General features: G+C 43.0%; 1 protein-coding gene across 1 annotated transcript in view; it reads left to right on the forward strand.

Moving 5' to 3' along the window:
* Positions 1 to 17973, forward strand: part of ATP8B3 (ATPase phospholipid transporting 8B3) — an 807548-nt gene that overhangs the window by 552762 nt on the left and 236813 nt on the right. Inside the window, exons 20-21 of the mRNA XM_073545649.1 lie at positions 2517 to 2628; positions 16481 to 16556. Of these exons, the coding sequence (XP_073401750.1) occupies positions 2517 to 2628; positions 16481 to 16556 (188 nt within the window). The remainder of the gene's footprint in view (positions 1 to 2516; positions 2629 to 16480; positions 16557 to 17973) is intronic.

Consider the following 17973-nt stretch of genomic DNA (forward strand, 5'->3'; position numbering starts at 1 on the left):
TGACTCCAAACTCCACTATGGTGAAGACCAAAGAGCTGTCAAAGGACACCAGAAACAAAATTGTAGCCCTGCACCAGGCTGGGAAGACTGAATCTGCAATAGCCAACCAGCTTGAAGTGAAGAAATCAACTGTGGGAGCAATAATTAGAAAATGGAAGACATACAAGACCACTGATAATCTCCCTCGATCTGGTGCTCCACGCAAAATCCCACCCCGTGGGGTCAGAATGATCACAAGAACGGTGAGCAAAAATCCCAGAACCACGCGGGGGGACCTAGTGAATGAACTGCAGAGAGCTGGGACCAATGTAACAAGGCCTACCATAAGTAACACACTACGCCACCATGGACTCAGATCCTGCAGTGCCAGACGTGTCCCACTGTTTAAGCCTGTACATGTCCGGGCCCGTCTGAAGTTTGCTAGAGAGCATTTGGATGATCCAGAGGAGTTTTGGGAGAATGTCCTATGGTCTGATGAAACCAAACTGGAACTGTTTGATAGAAACACAACTTGTCGTGTTTGGAGGAAAAAGAATACTGAGTTGCATCCATCAAACACCATACCTACTGTAAAGCATGGTGGTGGAAACATCATGCTTTGGGGCTGTTTCTCTGCAAAGGGGCCAGGACGACTGATCCGGGTACATGAAAGAATGAATGGGGCCATGTATCGTGAGATTTTGAGTGCAAACCTCCTTCCATCAGCAAGGGCATTGAAGATGAAACGTGGCTGGGTCTTTCAACATGACAATGATCCAAAGCACACCGCCAGGGCAACGAAGGAGTGGCTTCATAAGAAGCATTTCAAGGTCCTGGAGTGGCCTAGCCAGTCTCCAGATCTCAACCCTATAGAAAACCTTTGGAGGGAGTTGAAAGTCCGTGTTGCCAAGCGAAAAGCCAAAAACATCACTGCTCTAGAGGAGATCTGCATGGAGGAATGGGCCAACATACCAACAACAGTGTGTGGCAACCTTGTGAAGACTTACAGAAAACGTTTGACCTCTGTCATTGCCAACAAAGGATATATCACAAAGTATTGAGATGAAATTTTGTTTCTGACCAAATACTTATTTTCCACCATAATATGCAAATAAAATGAAAAAAAAACAGACAATGTGATTTTCTGGATTCTTTTTTCTCAGTTTGACTCCCATAGTTGAGGTCTACCTATGATGTAAATTACAGACGCCTCTCATCTTTTTAAGTGGTGGAACTTGCACTATTGCTGACTGACTAAATACTTTTTTGCCCCACTGTATACACTACACAGTACCACTTCTCCTGTCCTGTATACTGGGTGTAATTCTTAGTATCTGTATTATTCTGTATATATACACTACACAGTACCACTTCTCCTGTCCTGTATACTGGGTGTAATTCTTAGTATCTGTATTATTCTGTATACAGTATATATACACTACACAGTACCACTTCTCCTGCCCTGTATACTGGGTGTAATTCTTAGTATCTGTATTATTCTGTATATATACACTACACAGTACCACTTCTCCTGTCCTGTATACTGGGTGTAATTCTTAGTATCTGTATTATTCTGTATATATACACTACACAGTACCACTTCTCCTGCCCTGTATACTGGGTACAATCCTCAGTATCTGTATTATTCTGAATATATACACTGTACAGTACTACTTCTTCTGTCCTTTATACTGCGTGTAATTCTCAGTACTTGTATTATTCTGTATATACTCTACACACTACCACTTCTCCTGTTCTGTATACTGGGTGTAATCCACAGTATCTGTATTGTTCTGTATACATACACTGCACACTACCACTTCTCCTGTTTTGTACATCGGGTGTAATTCTCAGTATATGTATTATTTTGTATATATACACTGCACTGTACCACTTCTCCTGTATGTTGGGTAATCCTCAGTATTTGTATTATTCTGTATATATGCTCTACACTATACTACTTATCCTATCTTGTATACTGGTACACCAGTACATTGATGACACAATGATCCAAAACACTGATGACATTGGTACTGTTTTTCCGGTACCGGTTTTATACGGACTTGTGAAGGGGGCCTTACGGTATATTCTTGAATCTTGCAGCACTATATGATGTGCACGAAGGCCAGGTGTGGAGTGGGCAATGTGCTCCAATTTTGCTGTGGCTGCACTGATATTTTTTCTTCAATTGGAGTGCAGGGAAGCAGTATCTGCTGCTCCTTCTGACTTCAACTGTGTGACATTGGCTCCTTTGGTAGTTTGCTTTCCATGCTGCTGATGGTGCTCACCTTCTAGAGGGACTGTGTGAATTAAATTTGCTAGCTGGAAGACTGGAATCCTTGGATTTGACGGGATGCAGGAGCAGAGCCCCAAGCTTCTGATAAACATTTCAGTCAGTCTACATCCCAATCAATTATAATCATTTTAGCTAATGGAGAAACTTCACTTGGTTTTGATAACGAAAATGATAAATGGTGACATGTATTACAGTATATGAAGTAAATTGTTACCTGATGCTTCATTTGTCTTCTCCCTAGTTACTTGGAGCTACAGCAATTGAAGATAGGCTGCAAGACTGTGTTCCAGAAACAATACAGCTACTAAAAAATGGAAATATTAAAGTTTGGGTGCTAACTGGAGATAAGCAAGGTAGGCAATGAGAAAAGATGTTTTGCATAAAATTATTTCCTGTGGATCACTGTGCTTGTTTATATATAAATAAATTCCAATAAACATATATCTGTATCCAAAATATCATACCGGTCTTTTAAAAAAAAATCCCCAAAGATGAAATGCCACATGAAAATGAAGTATTAGATAGTGTAACTATATGTGAAAAAACAGTCACATGCTTTAATTCATTCTGCAAAATTCTCACCTGGAAAACTTAGACTATAGAAATGGAACCTCACTATTAACAAATCATCTGGAATACACTGCACAGTAAAGTTCCATTATGTGCAGCAAATTTCCCATGCTGGTGTGAATGAGGCGTTAAAAAAACAGCTATTGAGTCCTGTAAACTGTGGCCCTAATTATGTACTTGGGTTCACGGGGAAAAAATGAAGTGTAGGTTCACTTCAATTATTATTATTATACATTTTTATAGCGCCATTCATTCCATGGCACTTTACAAATGAAAAGGGGTAAGTATAGACAAGTACAATAAAACATGAGCAATACAAGACACACACAAGTACAGAAGGAAAGAGAACCCTGCCCGCAAGGGCTCACAGTCTACAGGGGATGGGTAAGGATAATCTAGGAGAGGGTAGAGCTGGTTGTGCGGCGGTCCAGTAGACTGAGGATCACTGCAGGTTGTAGGCTTGTCGGAAGAGGTGAGTCTTCAGGTTCTTTTTGAAGGTTTCCATGGTAGGCAAGAGTCTGATGTGTTGGGGTAGAGAGTTCCAGAGTATGGGGGAAGCATGGGAGAAGTCTTGTATGCGGTTGTGGGAAGAAGAGATAAGAGGGGAGTAGAGAAGGAGATCTTGAGAGAATCGAAGGTTGCGTGTGGGTGAGTACTGGAAGACCATGTCACAGATTTATGGAGGAGACAGGTTGTGGATGGCTTTTTATTTCATAGTTAGGGTTTTGAACTGGAGCCTGTGAACGATAGGAAGCCATGGAAGGGCTTGACAGAGAGGAGAGGCTGGGGAATAATGGGGAGACAGGTGGATTAGTCGGGCAGCAGCATGTAGAATGGATTGGAGTGGTGCCAGACTGCTAGAGGAGAGGCCAGAGAGTAGGAGGTTGCAGTAGTTGAGGCGGGAGATGATAAAGATGTGCACTAGTATTTTTGTGGTTTCATGGTCAAGGAATGCACGGATCCGGGAAATATTTTTCAGTTTGAGACAGCAGGAGGAGGCAAGGGTTAGGATGTGTGACTTGAAAGAGAGGGCAGAGTCGCGGATCACGCCGAGGCACCGAGCATGCGGGACTGGGGAAAGTGAGCAGCCATTGACATTGATGGTTAGGTCTGGTGGAGGGGTAGAGTGAGAGCGGGGAAAGATTATGAATTCTGTTTTGTCCATGTTCAGTTTTAGAAAACGAGCAGAGAAGAAAGCTGAAATAGCAGGCAGACATTGTGGGATTTTAGTAAGGAGGTGATGTCTGGTCCAGATAGGTAGATCTGCGTGTCATCAGCATAGAGATGATACTGCAAATCGTGGGATTCTATGAGCTGTCTCAGGCCGAAGGTGTAGATGAAGAAGAGTATGGGTCCTAGAACTGAGCATTGAGGAACACTGACAGACAAGGAACGAGGTGAGGATGTGGTGTGGGAGAGGAAGACACTGAATGTTCGGTTTGTTAGATATGATGAGATCCAGGATAGGGCCAAGCCTGTGATGCCAAGAGATGAGAGAATCTGTAGCAGGAGGGAATGGTCCACAGTGTCGAAGCCAGAAGACAGGTCCAGGAGAAGGAGGACAGAGTAGTGTTGCTTGCTCTTGGCGGTTAGTAGGTCATTGGTGACTTTAGTTAGGGCAGTTTCAGTTGAGTGATGCAGTCGGAAGCCTGATTGTGAGCGGTCAAAAAGCGAGCAGGAGGAGAGGTGAGAGGACAGTTCAAGATGGACATGCTGTTCCAGTTGTTTTGAGGCAAAAGTGAGGAGAGAAATCGGGCGATAGCTAGACACAGAGGATGGATCAAGGGAGGTCTTTTTAAGGATGGGTGTGATCGAGGCATGTTTGAAAGGTGAGGGGAACACACCAATTGTAAATGAGAGGTTGAAAAGGTATGTTAAAGTAGGGATGAAGACTGTGACGAGGTTAGGGATGAGATGGGACGGGAGCGGGTCAATTATGCAAGTAGTGAGGTGTGATCTTGACAGGAGGGTGGAGAGCTGATCTTCTGTCATGGTGGAGAAGTTGGTTTTGGAGGAACAGGGCTTAGCAGCTAGGAGGGGCAATCATTTAAGGTTAAGATAACCTTTAAAGGGAATCTGTCAGCTCCATTTTAGTATTTGCATACGTCTTCTTCATCGCAGATTCTGAGTTTAGTAAATATTAAACATAATGAACATATGCATATTAGAGATGAGCGGATTGATCCGTGGAAGGTCAAATTCGAGTTGAAGTTCCTGAAATCTGCGATTCTCAAGGATCGACAAAAAACAGAAAAAAAATGGTGCCATTTCACACATGCTGCATACTCATTGAGTAGCCAAATAATGTCAGGTGTAGTAGCACAGGCTTTTCCATAATGCTATTCTGCAACCAGATCACATGGTGTAGCATAGCCTCTCAGGGAAGCTATCACAGGCAGTAGAAAAAAAAAATAAATTAGAGTTGAATTGAATTGCACTTGAATTTTTTTTGTGATTTGCCTCAACCCGAAGTCGCTGGTTGCCATTTTTCGTATAGTTGTAAAAGGCCACCAAAAGGTTTAAAAATAAAACAATACTTATACTCACCTCATCCTCCTCTTTCTGGTCCCTCATCTCCTCACTGTTACCGCTCCTGTTCATGTGGCATCTTCTCATCCCGCCACTCGTGCTGAAATCTGTGAATCTTTCACTATGAACCGGCACAACCAGCTGAGGCGGCTCAAGTCAGTTCTATGCATTTGCGAGCAAGGTCATGGCACATGCTGTGATGTTCCAGTGATCACACACAATCCCCAGAGCCTCATCAGAGTTGGAAGTCACAGCTCAAAATGGTGACTGGCGTGAGTGGCAGGGATCAGAAGACCAGCTTGGCTACGATAAGGAGCGGGCCACAGTAGGTGAGCAGTGAGGGGAGTACAACGGCTTGCCTTTATTTTTGCCTTTATTTTTACACATTACGTTTATTATGTTCTGCGGTCTGGAGATACCCTAGAGTACATTAAATTCATGGTGAGTAACTTCTCCTTGAACTGAATTTTCCTGAAAAATCTGCATGAACAGGAAAATTTGAATTTTGCCTGATCCACTCATCTTTATTTGTGAATAGAAATTCAAGATTCAAGTGATGTATGGTGAACTATTGTAATAGTCTCTCATCATCACCACTCAGTATGTTAATATGAATTAATACATCTGTGATATTGTGCAGCAACTGCACATTAAAGGGAATCTGTCAAAAGGATCAACCCTCCTACACTGTCTATATGAGCATGTAGGTCTTAAAAAGCCATCAAAGCCACCATAACAATTAATGTTGTACATAGTGTATCACTTCTTCCCTATGCCTCAAAACTACTGGAACAACACGTCTATCTTGAACTGTCCTCCCACCTCTCTTCTTGCTCCCTCTTTGACGGCTTACAATCTGACTTCCAGCTGCACCACTCCACTGAAACTGCTCTAACGAATGTCACCAATGACCTATTAACGACCAAGGCCAAGCAACACTACTCTGTCCTCCTCCTCCTGGACCTGTCCTCTGCCTTTGACACAGTGGACAATTCCGTATAATTACAGACCCTCTCATCTCTTGGCATCACAGACTTGGCCCTATCTTGGATCTCGTTATACCTAAAAGACCGTACATTCAGCATCTCCCACTCACACATCACCTTCTCACCTCGCCTCCTATCTGTCGGAGTCCCGAAAGGCTCGGTCCTAGGGCTCCTGCTCTTCTCCATTTACACCTTCTGTCTGGGACAGCTCATAGAATCTCATGGCTTTCAGTTTCACCTCTATGCTGATGACACACAGATCTACATCTCTGGACCAGATATCACATCCCTGCAAACCAGAATCCCACAATGTCTATCTGCGATTTCATCCTTCTTCTTCGCTAGATTTCTAAAACTTAATATGGACAAAACAGAATTCATCATCTTTCCCCAAACTCACTCGACCCCCCCCCAACAGACCTATCCATTAAAGTAAATGGCTGCCCACTCTCCCCAGTCCCACAAGTTTGCTGCCTCAGGGTAATCCTTGCCACTGATCTTCTTCAAACCACATATCCAAGCCCTTTCCACTTCCTGTCGACTTCAACTCAAGAATGTTTCACGGATCCGTACATTCCTCAACCAAGAATCTGCAAAAACCCTAGTCCATGCCCTCATCATCTCCCACCTTGACTACTGCAACCTCCTCTGTAGCCTCCCCTTGTTTTCCTGTTTTGCCTTAAGGGATGTGTTTACTATTCCCTTCATGTTGGTTTATGCTGTCTATATAATAAACCAACAGTGTTCCTGTTTGTCACACTAAAATGTTTCAAATCACCAAATAAATTTAAATATTAGACAAAGATAACACAAGAAAACACAAAATGCAATTTTTAAATGAAGGTCTTCATTATTAAGGGAAAAAGAAATCCAAACCTACAGGGCACTTTGTGAAAAAGTGATTACCCCCTCTCCCCTCATTAACCATAAATTAACTGTAATTTATCACACCTTTGGGAAGCTGAGTTCAAATTCCCTAGCTACACCCAGGCCTGATTACTGACACACCTGTTGTCAATCAGTAAATCGCTTAAATAGGACCTGCCTGAAAAAGGGAAGTAGAACAAAAGGTCCTCAGAACTAGACATCATGCCGAGATCCAAAGAAATTCGGTAACAAATGAGAAATAAAGTAATTGAGATCTATCAGTCTGGAAAAGATTATAAAGCCTTTTCCAAATCTTTGGGACTCTTTTGAACCACAATAAGAGCCATTATCCACAAATGGTGAAAACATGGAACAGTGGTGAATCTTCATAGGAGTGGCCGGCAGGCTAAAATTATTCCGAGTGCAGAGATGACTTATCCAAGAGGTCACAAAAGACCCTACAACTAAATCCAAAGAACTGCAGGTCTCACTTGCCTCAGTGTTCATGACTCCACCATAAGAATAAGAAAAACCACTGCTGAGCAATATGAACATAAAGGCTCATCTCAGTTTTGCCAGAAAACATCTTGATAATCCTCAAGACTTTTGAGAGAATACTCTGTGGACTGCGAAACAAAAGTAGAACTTTTTGAAAGGTGCATGTCCCATTATATTTGACGTAGACGTAACACAGCATTTCAGAAAAAGAACATCATAGCAACAGTAAAATGTGGTGGTGGTAGTGTGATGATCTGGGTCTGTGCTGCTGCTTCAAGACCTGGAAGACTTGCTGTGGTAAATGGAACCATGATTTCTACTGTCTACCAAAAAACATGATGGAGAATGTCCTGCAATCTGTTCGTGACCTCAAGCTGAAGCGCACTTGGGTTATGCAGCAGGTCCATGATCCAATACACATCAGCAAGTTCTCCTTTGAATGGCTTAAGAAAAATAAAATTAAGAATTTGGAGTGGCTCAGTCAAAGTCCTGACCTTAATTCAATTGAGATGTGGTATGACCTTAAAAAGGCGGTTCATGCTCATAAACCCTCCAATGTGGTTGCATTACAACAATTCTGCAAAGATGAGTGGGCAAAAATTCCTATAGAGCGTTGTAAAAGACTCATTGACCATTTTTGCAAATGCTTGATTGCAGTTGTTGCTGATAAGGGTGGCCCAACCAGCTATTAGGTTTAGGGGGCAATCATATTTTTCACATAAGGCCTGTAGGCTTGGATTTCTTTTTCCCTTAATAATAAAGACCTTCATTTAAAAACTGCATTTTGTGTTTACTTGTTCTATCTTTGTTTAATACTAAAATTTGTTTGGTGATCTGAAACTATTAATTGTGACAAACATGCAATAGAATAGGAAATCAGGATGGGGCAAACACTTTTTGAAACCGCTGTATATTAGTAGGTGTGTCTAAATAGAACTTTTGCTATGGGGCTCTGTGATTTCTATATACAGTACGCCCCTGCTTGCAGTGCGGTAATAATGAGGGCAATCTGGCTTGTTGCTTGGAGCCTGAGGATTTGGGGGTCCTATGGCCAGCTTACCCTCATCTTAACCCCTTCCCGACCTATGACGCCTATGTAGGCGTCATGAAAATTTGTGCCATTACGACCTTTGATGCCTACGTAGGCGTCATGGTAGAAATCGAGTTCCTGTGGGTCGGGTGACTGGGGTCACTGAAAGATCACCCGACCCGCAGGTACAGGAGGACTTGTACTTCACCCCGGGGGGGTATCTTTGACCCCCGTAGCTACGATTACTCTGATTGGCTGTTTCACTTTCAAAAGCCAATCAGAGCGACTGTAATATTTCACCAATTAAACTTGGTGAAATATTACAATCCAGCCATGACCGATGCTACAATATCATCGTCCATGGCTGGAGACCACGATCTGCCCCCGCCACCGACTGACGACGGCGATCTGCTGCCGCCGTCAGGATTTGCTCCCCCTCCCCTGCCCTCCGCTCCCCGCCTTCCAATTCCCCCCCAAGTACCTCCTGAGTCCCGGTGTCCCTCCGTCTTCCAGCATGGGTGCCACCATCTTCCAAAATGGCGGGCGCATGCTCAGTGCGCCCACCGAAACTGCCGGCCGGCAGATTCATTCATGCATCCAGGTTCATTTTGATCACTGTGATTAACCTTATCACAATGATCAAAATAAAAAAATAGTAAATAAACCCCCCCTTTATCACCCCCATAGGTAGGGAAAAATAATGAAATAAAGAAAATAAATGTATTTTTATTTTTCCATTAGGGTTAGGGTTAGAATTAGGGTTAGGGTTGGAATTAGGGTTAGGGTTGGGATTAGGGTTAAGATTAGGCTTAGGGGTGTGTTGGGGTTAGGGTTGGGATAAGGGTTAGGCTTGTGGTTGGGGTTATGGTTAGGGTTGAGATTAGGGTTAGGGGTCTGTTGAGGTTAGGGTTGGAGTTAGAATTGAGGGGTTTCCACTGTTTAGGCACATTAGGGGGTCTCCAAACACGACATGGCGCCACCACTGATTCCACACAATTTTGCGTTCAAAAAGTCAAACAGTGCTCCCTCCCTTCCAAGCCCCGACATGTGCCCAAACAGTGGTTTACCCCAACATATGGGGTATAAAATTTCACAACAACTTTGGGGGTCTAATTTCTCCTGTTACCCTTGGGAAAATAACAAATTGGGGGCTAAAAAAATATTTTTGTGGGAAAGAAATTATTTTTTATTTTCACGACTCTGCGTTATAAACTTCTGTGAAGCACTTGGGGGTTCAAAGTGCTCACCACACATCTAGATAAGTTTCTTGGGGGGTCTAGTTTCCAAAATGGGGTCACTTGTAGGGGGTTTCTACTATTTAGGCACTTTAGAGGCTCTGCAAACATAACATGACGCCTGCAGACCATTCCATCAAAGTCTGCATTTCAAAATGTCACTACTTCCCTTCCAAGCCCCAACATGTGCCCAAACAATGGTTCCCCCCACATATGGGGTACCAGCGTACTCAGGACAAACTGGACAACAACTTTATAAACTTCTGTGAAGCACTTGGGGGTTCAAAGTGCTCACCACACATCTAGATAAGTTCCTTGGGGGGTCTAGTTTACAAACTGGAGTCACTTGTGGGGGAGCTCCAATGTTAAAGCACATCAGGGGCTCTCCATACATGACATGGTGTCCGCTAACGATTGGAGCTAATTTTCCATTCAAAAATTCAAATGGAGCTCCTTCCCTTCTGAGTCCTGCTGTGCGCCCAAACAGTGGTTTATGACCACATATGAGGTATCTGTGCACTCAGGAGAAATTGCCCAACAAATTTTACGATCCATTTTATCCTGTTGCCCATGTGAAAATGAAAAAATTGAGGCTAAAATAAAATTTTTGTGAAGAAAAAAAAGTACTTTTTCATTTTTACGGATCAATTTGTGGAACACCTGGGAGTTCAAAGTGCTCACTATGCAACTAGATAAGTTCCTTGGGGGTCTAGTTTCCAAAATGGGGTCACTTGAGGGGGAGCTCCAAAGTTTAGGCACACAGGGGCTCTCCAAACGCGACATGGTGTCCGCTAACGATTGGAGCTAATTTTCCTTTCAAAAAGTCAAATGGCGCTCCTTCCCTTCTGAGCCCTGCCGTGCACCCAAACAGTGGTTCCCCTCCACATATGGAGTTTAAGCATACTCAGAACAAATTGGACAACAACTTTTGGGGTCCACTTTCTCCTTTTACCCTTGGAAAAATAAAAAAATTTTTGCTAAAAGTTCATTTTTGTGACTAAAAAGTTAAATGTTCATTTGTTCCTTCCATGTTGCTTCTGCTGCTGTGAAACACCTGAAGAGATAAAATAATAAAGCCCATACTCTCCTCCCGTGCCGGCTCTGTTATAGTGGTGTCGACACTCGTGGCCCTGGGCTGTGATGAGGTGAAATGACACGTGATGCCTGGCGCCCATTCCATGCTGTGTTATGAATGAGTCACTGGAGGAGGAAAAAACAAAAACACAAGCTAAGTCCAGAATACCGGAGAGGTTGGTAGCTAGCAGATTGCAGACCCCTGATCCTATTCACCACAACTAACAGTAGCCGTGGGGGGTTCCTACGGTGCCCTAGACCCCTCGTCACAGCCGGAGAGCTAAATAAGCCTAAAGAAAGAAAGGGGAAATCTAAACTGCCCCAGAGCAGACCCCAAAGCAATAGACAGCCCCCAACATATATTGTCATTGAAAAACAGATGAAAACACAAACGCAGACAGAAAGACAGGCTGAGCAAATGATGGGGCCCAACTAACTAGATAGGAAAGGACAGAAAAGATGCTGGCTGCAATCACGCAAAAAATCCTGCCAAAAATAATGTCCAGCACGTCTGATATAAAAGGCCCTGAAGTCACTAGACTTCAAAATCTCTATATCAGCACTCAGGTATATTCTGAAGACAGAGCAAAGAGATCAACTGATCAGAGACAAAAATGGAGTTCAGCCCGTCCCAACCAGGGCAGGCTGAACACAAACACCAAGCAAACAGACAAAATCGCATGGAAAAATAGCAGAGCAAAAACTTAGCTTTTAGTAGACAGGAACTAAACTGGATGCCAGAGCTCAGAGCAGAAAGGATCACCAGCAACGCTGCAGGGCGTCGGCTGCCTTATATCCACTCAGAAATTCCGGATGTCCAATCACACTCCACCTGTTCAGATGACAGGTTCTTCCCATCCAGATCAATTTCACTACCTCCTTTCACCAGCAGAGGGAGTTCATCAGACATCAGAGGTGAAGGAGAAAATGAACTCATAACAATGCTGCTTCACTGTCTCCACCTTCAGACAAACTGAACATGAAAAGGAAGTCTGGAATGACCTGCAGCCCTGTCTTCCTCTTCATGTTCTGTTCGTAGGAAGACAGAGACAGTGACGCCAGCGCTTATTGGGCGCCGTAATACTTGTTGCAACACTACATCACAGGCCCAGTGAGAACGAGTACCGACACCGCGAGTACTGAGCCGGCATGGGAGGGGAATATATTCTTTATTATTTTATCGGGGTCGAACATTTAGTTTAAAAAAAAAGTTGTCCTAGTAGTGGACAACAAATTTATCCTTAAATGAATCATGCCTTACTGTTTTCAACTTTTAAAAAGTTTGCCAGCATATTCATGCGTAGATGTAGTTCTGGTTCAGTATTCTTGTGTGCCAGTTTCAACTTCTTGAAAGTGGTTTTGATCAGCTTGAGGGGGGCAGTTTTTAGAATGGTGTCACTTTTTGGTATTTTCAGCCATATAGACCCCTCAAACTGACTTCAAATGTGAGGTGGTCCCTAAAAAAATGGTTTTGTAAATTTTGTTGTAAAAATGAGAAATCGCTGGACAACTTTTAACCCTTATAACTTCCTAACAAAATAAAATTTTGTTTCCAAAATTGTGCTAATGTAAAGTAGACATGTGGAAAATGTTATTTATCAACTATTTTGTGTCACATAACTCTCTGGTTTAACAGAATAAAAATTCAAAATCTAAAAATTGCAAAATGTTCAAAATTTTCGCCAAATTTCCGATTTTTTTCACAAATAAACGCAAATTATTAACCTAAATTCACCACTAACATGAAGCCCAATATGTCACGAAAAAACATTCTCAGAATTGCTAGGATCCGTTGAAGCGTTCCTGAGTTATTACCTCATAAAGGGACACTGGTCGGAATTGCTAAAAATGGCCAGGTCATTAAGGTCAAAATAGGCTGGGTCATGAAGGGGATAAGCAGTGTGACGGGCAGGGAGGGGGGCCCAGCCACAATTCTTGCACAGGAGCCCAAAGCTGTCAGTGTCTTCCCCTGGGCCAAACCAAACTTTTGGCTATCTGTGGCTAACAAAAGGAGTCGCAGTTTCGAGGCAACTAGGGTGTACAACTGGCACAACAAGGAGCTTCAGTCATCTGACACAAGAGATGAATTTGGGCCTTTCATCCATTAGATAAATGCGGTTTTATTTTGATTGTCCACAGATTTGAGCCAAATCTGAGGCTCGCAGGCTGCAGACACTGCTCCCTTCCTCCTTAAGTTGATTCCATGGGCTACCTGGGCTCAGATAAGGGCAAGATGTCTGGCCACGCAGCAGCTGTCACTTTTAATGTAGCCTGTGCCTTCCCCACATCACACGGATCTTCCATTGACAAAGCTTGATCACTTTATCTTCTGTTTGGTATGTTTTATTGTGAGTCCGTAAAAGTGGAGTAATACTCTGACCACATGCCTCCACGTGTCTCCTCATGCTGTTCCAATTCCATTTGAGCGCTGTTTACATCCATTTCAGAGATTTTCCTACCCATTCAGCCCTCCTGTTAGGGTCTGCCAGAAAAATTGTCGAGTTTCCCATAGACTTCCATTACCAAGCACTCAAGCATTTTAGTACTCGCTAATAATGAAATGGAGCTGTCACACCAAGTGTCAAGAGGTGAAAAGTTGTTTGGCAAAGGGGAATTTTTAAAGTACATGCAACTCTATGCTGTAGGGCAGTAAGGTAACACACTGAGCCAAGCTCCAAAAAAGCGACTATAAGTCCAAAGTAAAATCAATAATTTTATTGTTAAGACAAATCCAGATACAAATGGGGGGAAAGTGGACAATAACGTGTGGAAACCGCACACCGCATGGATAGCAAAGGGTTGCTGTACAATCAGAACCTATACAATATCATGAAATGCATGCATTAAATTCCTAAATTGTCACAAAGTGCATGTAGTGCATGGCAATGTATGGCAAATAAGAGAGCACCGCCAAAAAAATATCTTATTCAAGCTCCATCCATCAAGTAACAGATAAATAAATACACAGGTCTTTATGAGATAACAGGTGATGATTCACCATAATTCGACTGATATATGACGCCTAAAAAGCAAATTAGCAGGAGAAGCGAGAATTACCTGATGAAATGACGGGCAAAGGTTCCAGCAGTCAGCAACCCACCCCAGTTCATTTCATCAGGTAATTCTTGCTTGTGGTTTTTTTTTACTATAACAGTGAGTACTGGACTGGGGGGCCATTCTCGGGGGGGGGGAGGGAGATGTGGGCTGTGCTATATAATATGCAGGCTGTGCTATATACTATGCGGGTTGTGCTATATACTATTGGGGGTATATTATATTCTTTGGGGAGGCTGTGTTATATACTATGTGGCTGTGCTATATACTATGGGGGTCCATTATACATTATATTCTATGGTGGACGCTGTGTTATATACTATGGGGGGTACATTATATTCTATGGGGAGACTGTGTTATATACTATGGGGTGTTACATTATATTATATTCTATGAGGGATGATTGCATTATACTCTATGAGGGGGCTACATTATACTATATGAGGGGGCTGCATTATATTGTATGGCGGGGTTGCATTATACTCTGTGGGGTGGTTGCATTATACTCTGTGGGGTGGCTGCATTATGCTCTATGGAGTGGCTGCATTATACTATATTTGGGCTGCATTATACTGTGTCAAGGACTATGGGGGATACATTATACTATATGAAGAACTATGGGATGCATTATACTCTGGGAAGTGAATTGTACTACATAGATGACTTATGGCAGTGCATTATACTATATGCAGCACTATGGGGAGTGTATTATACTATGTGGAGGACTGAGCAGTGTGTTTTACTATATGGAGGACTATAAGGAGTGTATTATCTATATGGAGGACTATGGGAAGTCTATAATACTATATGGAGGACTGAGGAGTGTATTATACTATATGGAGGACTATGGAGAGTGTATTATACTATATGGAGGACTATGGGGCATATTATATTATATGGAGGACTATAGGGTGTGCATTTTACAAAATGGAGGACTGTGGTGTACAATATAATATATGGAGGACTATGGGGTGTATTATACTAAACAAACAAAATGCTGCATATTCATCGAGTGATTGGATTGTTTATGCTGGAACAAAAATCATTGTTCTCAGCAGCACATCGCCAGTGTAAACTGTAGATGTGCTGCTGATAACATGATACTGTATGGCGATCTGTTAGTGATCCATTAGTGATCATTCTGTCCCCATCATTCGTTCTCAGACGGTGGAAACAGGCCGGGAAACAAGTGTTGAACGATTTCAATATTGACGATCACACTCATTTAGCGGCCTGAACTCAGCGCATATAACTACAATCAAAATGCTTCTGTGTGATGTGCAATATGTTAGCATTTGGGGCCCCGTTTTAAACTTTGCATAGGGCCACACTATGCCTAAAACCAGCCCTGCATGTATGAATTCTATCCGTGTTTTTTCGGATATAACTCGTATCCATTACAGTCTATGGGGCTGTTCACATCTGTTTTCTTTGCGGACTGGGTTGTCCACACCAAATCACGGAGACATGCCTGATTTTCATCATAATCTTGGTTCAATCTTTCTTATGCAAGCCTATGGGTCCATGAAAAAAAATCGGACTGCACTCAGATGCCATCTGTGTGCTATCCGTTTTTCACAGACTGATATTAGTAGCTTATCATTTATTTCATCCTAGAAAAAGATGAAATTCTGATAAAACTCTGGCTGCAAAAATATAAAAAAATATATTTGCGCTATACTGAGAATGGAACAAGGAAGAAAGAGAAAGAAGGACATGAGCAAGAATCATATGGGAGAGAGAGGGACCCAGTATGCCAGTAGTATCACTATACTAAGTGATGGATTATTGTAAGGCCAAGATGAAGTGGGATTTTTCAAACTCAGTAAATGTAATTGGGGATGCAGTGTGGATAACTGCAGTTAAATCCACCTTAGATGGTATTTCCTTTTGTTCCTCTCTATGTATGTTGAACTAAAGCGCAAACATATTTTATTTTTATACTGTTAATCCTTTTAGACTACTGTGGTTGTTGTCCTATTTTGCAGCTAGTTATACTTACTTATACCAGGGCCACTAATCACGTTTTTTTATTAACTGCAAAAATAGTCACACAACCCAAACTCTGAAGAAACTGATCCAAAACATTGATGAAACAGACCGTCCTTTTTGCATGATAAAAATCACTTATGTCTGAATGAGCCTTTTATACTGGATAGCTTCAGTTGAGCAAATAGCATGACCAAATCTATGCAAAGAAGACAACCTTTAGTATCTTTTTAACAAATAATAGTCTATAGACACATTAGACATATACATGGCAGGTTATTTCCAAATAGAATTCCACACACAAGGGAAAATTAAAAAAAAGTCAATACCATTAAATTCCTAATATGATTTTGAACTACTATTTTTTGAACAGAAACTGCAATCAACATTGGTTTCTCGTGCCGACTGCTAACTGATGACATGGAAATTCTGAATGAACAGCAAATCTGGTAATATTTTCACCTTTTTAATCTCTGGCTATTTGAATGTTAATTATACTTACTGTATATAGAAAGTTTTATGATATTATATATATACAATTTGACCCCCTTCACTTATATTGTGCAACGATTTAACAGTGGCACTGAGCGAAACTTGGTCACGTGACAAGTTTCACAGACAAAGTTACCATGTAGCCCTTGCCTAAAGACCCCGTCACACTAAGCGACGCACCAGCGATCACGACAACGACACGACCTGGCAAAGATCGTTTGTGCATCGCTACATGTTGCTAGTTAGCTGCCAAACAGGCAGGTCTCCTAAATGACGCAGCAGCGATCAGCGATCTGTATAATGACCTCGGCGGTCGTTGGGACCTTGTCACACAGCATGTATGTCATGATCCATGCTGGATCAGGACTGATATAAAGCACAGGTAACCTTTTTTTTTTCCTAAGCTGTGCTTAAAGGTTTGGTTTTTGCCCCCGGTGGCCATTAGGATTATTGCACCGTGGTGTCGTTTTTTCTAAGTTTCCCCCCGTGGTGGTGAGCGTCATTGCACTCTGGTTTCTTAGTTAAGTGCACATGATGGCGTCACCCTGGCGGAATCTCAAATCCGTAGGTGTAAACAGGGAGCCCAGGTCCCTGAGGAGTACTGCTCAGAGTTTAGGAGATGGGCCACTAATACTCAGTGGAATGACCCTGCACTTAGGAGTCAATTTGTGCAGGGTTTGTCTCCAAAGTTGCAGGATACTCTGGTGCAGTACGCCGCCCCCAGGTCGCTGGAGGCCGCCATGTCCCTTGCCATCCGGGTGGATAGACGCCTTAGGGAGAGACATACACAAAATGTGCCCCCTGATGTCCTCTCTAGGGAGGAGGACCCACCAATGCGGACGGCGGAACCCATACAGCCCGGTGTTGTTGGTACAAAAAAGCGGGTGTCTGCGGCTCGTCGTGGTGGTTGGGGGGTATGCTTTTCCTGTGGGAAGCCGGGCCATTTCGTGAGAGCCTGCCCAGTTCGTGCCAAGTCTCCAGACGAACCTATGCAAGTAAGAGTAGCTAGGTTGTATTCGGAGCGGCCTACAGTTCGGGGAGTGGTGTCGGCATGTTTGTACTGTGGGCAGACTGGTCATGTCCTGTTGGCTTGCCCATTGCACGCCAAATTATCTGTGCCATTTGAGAAGCTGCATTCCCCTGGTCGCTTTGAGGGAGGCGACCAGGGAGTATACATTTCCTCCATTTTGCCCTCCCAAAATACCATGTCAGCAGAGGTCTTGGCTGGCGGGGTACCGGAGGGAAAAGATTGGCGGGTGAGGGAAGTGGTCAGCTGGGGGCACTCATGCGAAGGCTGCTGCCTAGGAACTACTGTCTCTCCTGTCTCTCTTCAATGGACCCCTTCCTCTCCGGTTAGGGCAGCAGATGTGCTGC

Source organism: Dendrobates tinctorius, unplaced genomic scaffold, assembly GCF_039654945.1.
Source record: "Dendrobates tinctorius isolate UK_male_01 unplaced genomic scaffold, ASM3965494v1 ptg000011l, whole genome shotgun sequence".
In the NCBI taxonomy this organism is placed as follows: Eukaryota; Metazoa; Chordata; class Amphibia; order Anura; family Dendrobatidae; genus Dendrobates; species Dendrobates tinctorius.